The sequence below is a fragment of the Hydra vulgaris genome, chromosome 09, assembly GCF_038396675.1.
Source record: "Hydra vulgaris chromosome 09, alternate assembly HydraT2T_AEP".
NCBI lineage: Eukaryota > Metazoa > Cnidaria > Hydrozoa > Anthoathecata > Hydridae > Hydra > Hydra vulgaris.
The window spans coordinates 37,350,198-37,360,459 of NC_088928.1; the positions used below are offsets into that span (position 1 = coordinate 37,350,198).

Genomic DNA, 10,262 nt, shown 5'->3' on the forward strand with positions numbered 1-10,262 from the left:
TTCATTGATGAACTTAACGTAATGTATTAAAATTTAATTTTACAGGCGGTGTGTCAGGTGGTCCTAAACCAAAAGATTATTCCTATGAACTACCCTTTAAAGTCAGAAGAATGGGTTTACGTACAGCTCTTTCTTGCAAGTTGGCGCAAGTAATCACTTAATTTAATCTTTAAATTATTCATTTTGATAGTTGTACCGTACGTAAGATTATTACCATACGTATGACTATTAAATGTTGATAATTAGGTTTATTTTTTATGTATTTTTATTTTATTTTAGAAAAATCTTTTTTTTTGGACACTTGTACTGTAATGTGTATTTATTTTCAATGCATGTGCTGTACTATGCGTTAATCTTTTTGATGTAACCGCTTTGTATACAGTGCCGTGGCTAGATGGTTTGTGCCCCCCCCCCCCCCTCCTTCGAAGAAAAAAAAAAAACCTTTCATTAAGGCCCTGAAATTTAAAAAAATTTTCCACTAGGCATTACTTAAAAATAAAATTAAAAAATGCAAATATTGGGCCCCTAAAACTCGCTGACCAACCACCCCCATTTTTAGGATGTGTGGGATATCCTAGCTACGACTCTGTTTGTATACTTTCTATTAAACCATGAATATTGAGTTTTGTGATTTTGTTCACATTACTATTTATTGCTGTTATTTTATTTTTATATTATTATTGCCCATTTTTAGGGTGACTTAACGGTGGTGGAGGATTATAGTAATCTTACAGAAGCGGTAAACGTTTTAAACGCAGTTTATCACTTAAAGTGTCCTTTTTGTAATTACGTTAGGAATAAAACTATAAATTTTGACTACGATGCAAAACTGGTTGTATTTTTTTATTTTTAGAATTTTTCAGATGCCGTGACAAGTTTATCTTTGCAAAGCTCACTTTTTGTGGATGGGTTTGAAAACTAATACATTTTTTTCTCACTGTATATTTATGAAAATCTCTTTATTTTTTTATTTCTTCATCACTATCGATATTTTAAATACCAAAAAGTTTTACAAGTTTTCTGACAATTGTAATAACGTATGATATTAAAAAACTAGATTGTCCAATATTGACGAACAATCTGTATTAAAAATGTACTTTAAATTATCTTTTTTGTTCGTCGTATTAAGACATCACTAAAACAAAAAATATCTTTTGTTTTTTGGCGAAATTTTGCGATTTTTATTGTTACTGTTCTAAACTTTTTTGTTAAGTAAGAAATTATATTTAAGAAATTTTCTCATCTGAACTACTCGCAACAATGTCTGACGAATTAATTTTTATAATTGAATAAATTTGATTTTACCTGTGAAATATTTACATGTATTCATAATAGTTGTTATATTCATAATATTTACGTGTATTCATAATAGTTTTCAGTTTTTATTTCGTCAACTCGGAATACAAATAACGTATCGATAATTTATTAAAATTATATATAAAAATGAAATTTTCTAATTTATGTAAATTAACATTATGTAAATGGAAAAAAAAAATTTCATATAACGTCGCAAAATAACGTCATACAAAAAGAATTTTTTTTCATTAACATAATGTTAAATTTACATAAATTAGAAAATTTCATTTTTATATATAATTTTAATAAATTATCGATACGTCACTTGTATTTCGAGCTGACGATTTATACTTAAATAAGTTTCTAGTTAACAATATGATCTCTAATAAGTTTTTGATATTGTTTTAATTTTGTTTTGTTTTTAAATCATTTGTCGCCTACTTTTAGATTTGAAAACGATTATTTGGATTCTTTAGTGTCTGGTTTTGAAAAAATCGATTTCAAGCCAGCATTGCGTGAGTACATTTTGTTGTAACTTTTTCGTTTTAAAGCGCAAATTTTTTGTTATTCTTAAACGATTTTTTTTACAGTTTTACATGTCTACGGTATGCTGATTCGTTCCAAATTGATATTATCTTTGCAAGCAGTCCGTATTCTTGAAGAAAAATTATGTGAAGATAATCGTATAGTCACTGACCCTCGCTATGAACTTTATCATCAAGATATGTTACTTGACAAAAGTAACCTCTTCAAAGAGTTTGACCCAAAGAAAAAGGAGTTACGAGGTCGACTTATACCTGAACTTCCGAAAAAATCCATCAGACATAAGCTTCCGATGAGTAGACAAGATCAATAGTTCGTTTCATTTAATGATATTTTTATTAACTGATTTAACGGTGCCATTTCTCAAACACAAGTATTTATTAAAAATTATAAAAAGTTAATTTTCAAAACATGTTATCAAATATCGTGATTGGTCACAAAAAAAGATGATATATTAGTGTCTGAAAAATTAGAAACTCTCCATTACCTGGTGATTTTGTTTCAGGAAAAAGCAGGAAAAAGTTCTAAAGCATCGCTTAAAAAATAAATGTTATATTGCACTATATTCATTAATTAAATACTTTTTTATAAGTAATAACTTTGTACACATTGTAAGTCCAACTGCTGGTTAAATCCTTCACGAGGAAATTTTTCAAAACAGCTGCATCTCATTTCACCAGATTATAAAATCAGCTAATAAAAGACCTTTGCAAATGCAGCTGTTCCTTTAACCTTATAGCCACGTAAGGGGTCTGCCATAAAGTACGTATGCAGATATGAGGGAGGGGGCTTACATAAAAACATACGAATGAGTTCAAGGAAGGTGAGAGGGTGTTGAAGTAGGCGGTTTGATTATCTCTCTCAATTTCTCCTAAAACTTGTTTTCTTTTTTTTATCAAAAGCATTGAATTTTACGAGTGTAAGAACAGTTGTGACTTCTTTCACAACTGCTTTTTATATTTCCTTATAAATAATTAAGAGAAAAATTTTGCTTTCTAATGTTATGAAAAATTTTCGCCTTTAAAATCGGAGAGTTAATTTTGTAATAAATAATGAGTACGTATGCAGAGAAGGGAGGGGGAAAGGAGCGTTTAAAACATATAGGTTTGTGCAAAGGGGGAAGGAGGGCACTAAATTAGTTGTTTTACTGCGTACATACTTAATGGCTCCTAATCAGAAATATATAGCAACTTAAAAGCTTTCCGAATAAACTAATTGCGTTCTTTAATATTTAGTAAAATATTTCGCTGTTTAGCATTAATTTAATTAAAGATTTTTGAAACTGAACTGAATTTAAGTGAAGCTTTTGAAACTTTCTTGTTTACATCTTTCTCCTCTTTTTAATGTAATGTTTTTACAACTAAAATACGTTCATATGTCAGACTAGTATAATTATCAACGTCGTAGTTATTTTTGTACTTATAAATCAAAGTTAAAAAAACAGTCGATAATTAGAAATTACAACACGCACATAAAAATTTTCTTGAAGAGATGCAGTGCTCCCCAGCAAACATTGTGGACCTATACTGGCATTTTTTAACGGTTCATTTGAGTTTTGCTCATCGGTTACTTAGCAGACCATTAGTGGCTGCTGCTATAAATGGCAAGCCGATAACTTTCCGACATTTTAATAGTGGCTAATCATCAGTTAGCCACTTTTTGGCAGCTTTTATATTCGGTCCACTAAGTAACTGACGAGCAAAACTACTGTGGTCCGCTCAAAATGCCTATATAGCACTACTAAAAATCCGCTCTAAAATGTTTGCTGGGTCTCATCGACAAAACATTTGCATACTTTACAGCTTTTATTACATCTATCATTCAAGTATTTTTTACTTTAATTTGCTTTTACTATTTACTTTTATCATTTGAATGAAATTTTGCAATTGCATGAAACTTGAAGTAAATAGTAAAGACAAATGCAAATAAATCATATCTGAAAGTATGTTTTATCCATCGGAAAGCGCTACACCTTTACCAACTTTATTCTGGTTTAAAAAGTAAATTATAAACTTCAAAGGTTCTTCTCCATTTGCCTGTCCTGAAGCATATTGAAAAAAAAACATCTATTATAAAAAACTTGATCAACTAGTTTTGTTTTCAACTTGTTTTATTGAATTTAGTTAATATATCCATACCTGCTGCGAGGTGGGGGCTGGGCAGTGGGTACTTTTTACCCGGTTGCAGGGCCGACGGGGCGCACAATAGTCAAATTTTTTTTTACTTTATCTAAATAGATTGATAAGACATTAATAATTTTGATCGTTAAGCTCCATATATTAAAAGTTTAGTTACTTATTAATATATAATATAAATATCCCACTAATAACAAAATGTCAGTAGTTCATATGCCAACAATACCGCTGTTGCATGAAAAATATCCATTAGGCCTGTTTGTTTTATAAAAAAAACCTTTAACCTTTTAACCTTTAACAACGTTTTTAACAAAATATTACCGTAAACTGGTGGGGTTATTTTGAACGTTTTAGAACCGTAAAGGGGTTACACTTTGAACGTTTTTGAGATATTTTTACTTGTTCTTCTTTCACTATTGACAATATTTGAAGTTTAACAAAATGAATATAGGGGTCAAGATTGACTCTTACATAATTCAAATTCAAAATAATATTTAAATAAAAGGATTTTGTATAATATTAATTTAAGTAGTCATTCAAAATTACCCCACAAATGGGGCAACTTTGAATGCGTTTTTTTGTAAAAGCAAAACCTATTCAAAAACGCATTGTTTTGTTTTAATATTTAATAAAAACAAGTCTAGTTTCACATTAATTTATTTTTGCTAAAATAAAATAATGTTATTTCATAACAAACACTCATTTAGTATTTTATTTTGTTTTAATGGGTAAGTTTTAAGTTACTAGCATTAAAAAAATCTCATTTAATCAATTTTACTAACATATAATGCAAGTGGAACATCTTTACATTTTGCCAAAAAATCCTCAAAAAAAATACTTTTAAAAAAGGCAAAAGTAACTTTTTTTCCCATTTTTTTCCCTTTGTTCTTCTTTACTTATAAACAAAGTATAATGTTTATAAGTAAAGAAGAACAAAGGAGATTTATTTTTTGTAATTGTCTGTGCTTTTTTTGGAACGAGAGGTTTTCGATTGATCAAGTATTTCCCTCTAATACTATTAAAGAGGTCCATACAATGTAAAATCGAGAGGTTGCAATAAATGGGTAGAGTTACCAGTTATATAACAAGATACTGTTTTCTTTGCAACAAGATACTATTTTTCTTTAGTAAATTCAAGTACTTTTTTACAGTAAAGATTGCTTAGATTATAACTAATAGGAACTTTAACTCCTACAATTTGACAAAAAACAATAACAAACCAGTCAAAAAAGTGAATAGAATCAAACCGTCTTGACTTTATTTGTATTGTACATTAGGTGGTCCGCTTTTGATCCTTGTTGTCCATAAATAGTCAGCTTTATAAACATAACCAGAGACAATTTGACTAGAAGCACATTTTTGTATATTTGTATACTATGGATTTTCCATGTATTTTCGGATTAAGGTGGTAACTTGCACCCAATGAACATCTAATGCTTTCATCTTATAATGTTTATTGTTACCATAAAATTTGAAAACTGGCACTCAGTATAATTTATATACTACTTTATGTCAATTTTTTTCCCTATAAATGTGGCATAGTACTGCTATGAAATGCTAAACAAAAACAAACTTAAAGATAAATAACAGTACTTTCAACAAACTTAATTCAACGCAATATTGAATGTACATAGACATATTATGACATATTTTTCATACAAGATTTAAAATCTATTAGCGTTTTGCAACAAAAGTATTTAGATACACAGACACACTCAGAGACACTGTGTCCATTTAAACTTTAAATTTGTAGAAAAAACACGAATACAACAGACTTTTGGCCACAACTATATATATATATATATATATCTCTATATAGATATAGATATATATATATATATATATATATATATATAGAACCCTTAGATGTTGTCCGAAAGTTTTTTCCATATTTTGTTGACAAAAAGTAAAAATTAAAATGCAAGACCGGAATTTTTTTTTTTTAATAATGATAGACTGCCTGCCCCAACCAAACCCTCAGTCGATGTAGCAGCACTCCCTTGCGGGTCAGGCTATTTGTCAGTCGATGTAGCAGCACTCCCTTGCGAGTCAGGCTATTTGTCAGTCGATGTAGCAGCACTCCCTTGCGAGTCAGGCTATTTGTCAGTCGATGTAGCAGCACTCCCTTGCGAGTCAGGCTATAAGATAGTCGATGTAGCAACACTCCGCGCATGATTTACAGTAAAAAAAATAAAAATAATAACATTTTATTAAAAAAAATAAAAATAAAAACATTTTATTAAAAAAAAAAAAAATAAAAACATTGTTTATATTGTTAAAAACATTCAAAATGTTTTAAAAACATTCAGAATGTTTTTAAAAACATTCTGGTCAATTAAATTTGCGTTTTTGTGGTTTTTTTAAAAAACGATTAATTTGTAATTAAATTAATGGTTTTTACTTTCGTCCAACAAGGAAATGTTGGACGAAAGTTAAAAGTAATTAAAAGTGACGTATATGTTGGCGTAAGAATCACTTTTTTCCTTCCGCTCTTCCCAAAGCCAACAAACTATAGATATATATATATATATATATATATATATACATATACATATATATATATATATATATATATATATATATATATATATGTATAAATATATATATATATGTATATATATATATATACATATATATATATATATATATATATATATATATATATATATATATATATATATATATATATATATATATATATATATATATCAGGGACTTGTACTGGGCCCTGATTCTGGCTCAGGAAATTGGGCCTCCAAAAAGAAACTAGGCCCCTAATCCTCAAAGAGAAAAAAAAAATTATAGTTCTATAAGTTTCTATCAAGGCATTTTTTAGAACATTTTATTTAACTTGCTTTCACGTCGGTTTGTTTGTTTGTTTGGTGTCCGCGCAAACACTAGGTCAGCGGTAATAATAAATGAAATACGCTTTTATATTATATTATATGAAATACGATTTTATTTATTTATGCAATCTTTTTTATTTACGCTAAACTAAAGTTTTATTTACGCTAAACTAAAGTTAAGCGTAAATAAAAAAAATTGCGTAAATAAATAAAATCGCTGCTGAATAATAACAGCAAAAAAACGTTGTTGACCTGAAATTGATAGATTTTATACTGAAAAAAAGTAAGTAATGCCTTAATACTTTACTTATAAATAGTAATTAAAAATAATAATTAAAGCTTTAAAAGTAAATAAGTAAAAAAAAAAAAATCTTATCAACGTAGATATATAAAGAATAAAGCTAAATATAAAAAAGAAAGCTGGAAACTGAAATTTATCGATTAGCTTGTCTTGCTCGGCAAAGAGAACGGAAATTTCGAGCTAGATCAAAAGAATCAGCTGAACAACGAGCATCTCGGTTAAAAAAACGAAAAGAACGATATGTTAAGGCAAGGGCGGCTGAAACAGAAGAAGGAAGAGGCAAACGTATTGCTAAACGAAAAGAATACCAAAACAAGCATTGTTGTGACAAACGATTAAGCGAAGTTCTCCTCTTTATCTGATTAAATTAACCATCCCATCAACAGAAAAAAGAGAAAATTGTTATCGGAAAGTTCAAAACAATAAGTATATAAAATGCATTAATTCATTTGCATTGATAAATATGGTTAATATATGTTTGATAAATAAAGTTATGTGTTTAATGAATTTTTGGTATTACTTTCATTCACTACTACTCAATATGCTCCAGTCCACTCCCTATCGGTCCAATGCCCTTGTTTCTATCATAAGAAATATTTTTAATTTTATGTTTATTTATCTTTCAGGTGAAATGAAGGAAAAAAAAGAGAAAGAGGCAGCATGGAAATACAAATCTGATGCTGAAAAAAAAGCTCAAAAACGACAACATGAGTTGAAAGCAACTGGTAATGATCCAAAACAATTAAAGTTAACGGCAGGTCTCGCGTCAGTGCAAGTGCCACAAATACAGAGAAAAGCTGGGACATCCTTTACTGCAACAGAGAATGTAGAATTAACATCAACATCCATTGTGAATATCACAAGTAAGCCTATAATTAAAACAGAGCCAATAACAGAGATTAGTGACCAATCATCTGTACAAGAAACAGACAATCATCAAGATGCCATAATTGCAGCAGATAAAAGAGCAGAACTACAGTATTCAGAAACATTCAGAAACCGAAACATTACTGAAACTGAGAGAGTGAGTGTAGAAATGGGTAATTATAAAGTGCCTGTAACTGCAGCGGTGGACCTAACTCTATCAGAAAAGGTTATCAGAAGCAACTAGACAACGTTGTAAATGTCAATCAAAATGGTCCAGCTAAATTTCTAGAGCTGAAAAATGCAAAGATGATTGATAAAAAGCAGTTTATTGTGTTAGGGCCAAATCAGCCAACAAAGCATTCAAAGTTATCTGAGTATTACACTAAATCAGTTAAAATTAATGACATTGAAATTGTGCAGAAAAGGTCATGGCTAACCTACTCTCTATCACTAAACAAAAGTTTTTGCATTGTTTGTTTATGCTTTGGATTAAGAGAGGACACAAATTCTTTGTGTGATGGGTTTGATAATTGGTCAAACTTAAGTCACATAATAATAAAGCATTGCACTCAGAAAAACCATCAAAATGCTGCTGAAGCTATGGTTCATGCATTATCAGACTTCACAATTGATAAAATGCTAAATATTGAAACCATGAGACATCTGAACAAAAAATGTAAAGAAGCGGAGAAACTTCATCAATACCTAATACGAGTTATTGATGCTATTTGGTATTTGATCGTAGAGAGTATTTCTTTACGTGGAAATGAGGAAGCCAACTTTTACAATGACTCTAAAAAAAGTGAAGTCTTTCAATGTGGTGTAGGTAAATTTCTAAATTTGTTATATTTACTCAGTATGATGAGGTGCTAAATAAAAAACTTTCAAATATTCGCAGTACTCAAAAACAAGCTAATTCATAATATGACACAGATGGTCAATAAAGATAAATAATTCAGTATTCTTTTCACTATCAGCTGATGGCACCACTAATATTACACTCTGTGAGCAAACTTCTATTGTATTACGTTATTTTACGCTTGCTGCAGAAAAGGCCGTTGTAAAGAAACATCCGATTTCAATGGTTCAAACTGAAACAATTACTGGTGAAGGAATAAGTGAAAAAATCAAAGAGGAACTCAAATCAAATAACGTGGATATTCAAAATTGAGTGGGTATATCTTTTGATGGTGCGAGCAATATGCAAGGAATAAACAAAGGAGTTGCAACACACTTGAAGCAGTGTTCTCCCATGTTCAAATATTTATTGTGGATCTCGTGGAAAAAATCTGGTTATGAAAGCTTGTGCAAAATCTTCTGTTGTTTCTGTTAACCTTTTTGGAACAGAAAACAAGCCTGGTGATGTGCAGAAATTAAAGACCTTTCTGTACAGAAACTCAAGAAAACGATATAATATATTTAAGAAGTGCAAATCTCTTCTTGAGGATGTGAATCAGTCTCTTGAACTGGCTACTACCCTCAGTGTTCGTTTCAGTTCCTTACAAAATGCTACAGATCGACTGCTGACACTATACCCTGCAGTAATCGATTGCCTTGAAAAAATTTCAAATGACATAGAATTTAAAATGAATATTTGAAGTGAAGCACAAGGTCTTTTATCCCGATTTCAGTCATATGAAACAGTTTAGGTCCCCTAAATAAAATTATTCAAGGAATAATTCCATTGCTATAATGACTGTCGATGTACCACTGGAAAAGCTTCAAGTACTAAGGGACAGTACTGGCCAAAATGCTATTTTATCTGCTGTTAAAATTTCAACTGACGCTCAACTTGAACAGCAAACATTTGTTGAGAAAAAGACTCGCAGAAAGAAACGAATAGACTTTGATGAAACAGAAGATGAGCGGCTTACTCAGGCTGAAAATCAGTGACAAGCAGAAGTATTTTATACTGTAGTGGATTCAGCAACTGCAGTTCTTGTTGACAAATTTTCTTCACAGTGGAAATTTTTAAAAAGCATAGACATCTTTTTATTGAAGAATATTAGTCATAATTATCATAACTCTAATTCTCAATAAAAAATTCAATCAGTGCTTGAAAAATTCAAAATTAGTATCAGTTTAAATGAATTCGCTACTGAAATGGTTCACTTTGTGGAAATCTTCAGAAAGACCGCTGAGAAGGATAACAAAACTTTACCTTCTTTCCTCACCATTTACAATTTTATGCTGAAAACTATGTTAGATGCTGTATTCCCCTCGTTGCAGTTCTATACAAGATATTCAGTACAATTCCAACAAATTCAGCAGAGT

General features: G+C 29.9%; 2 protein-coding genes across 2 annotated transcripts in view; both read left to right on the top strand.

Annotated features, from left to right (window-relative positions):
- Positions 1-2,249, top strand: part of LOC100206463 (large ribosomal subunit protein uL4) — a 41,398-nt gene extending 39,149 nt beyond the window's left edge. Inside the window, exons 6-10 of the mRNA XM_065805585.1 lie at positions 46-149; positions 695-739; positions 854-909; positions 1,744-1,811; positions 1,887-2,249. Of these exons, the coding sequence (XP_065661657.1) occupies positions 46-149; positions 695-739; positions 854-909; positions 1,744-1,811; positions 1,887-2,152 (539 nt within the window). The 3' untranslated portion in view covers positions 2,153-2,249. The remainder of the gene's footprint in view (positions 1-45; positions 150-694; positions 740-853; positions 910-1,743; positions 1,812-1,886) is intronic.
- Positions 2,250-2,891: 642 nt separating this feature from the next.
- Positions 2,892-8,232, top strand: LOC136085448 (uncharacterized). Its single transcript, XM_065806755.1, has 3 exons — positions 2,892-2,943; positions 7,266-7,406; positions 7,748-8,232. Exons 1-3 carry the CDS (start codon positions 2,892-2,894, stop codon positions 8,230-8,232), a joined length of 678 nt encoding a protein of 225 aa, XP_065662827.1.
- Positions 8,233-10,262: the final 2,030 nt, after the last annotated feature.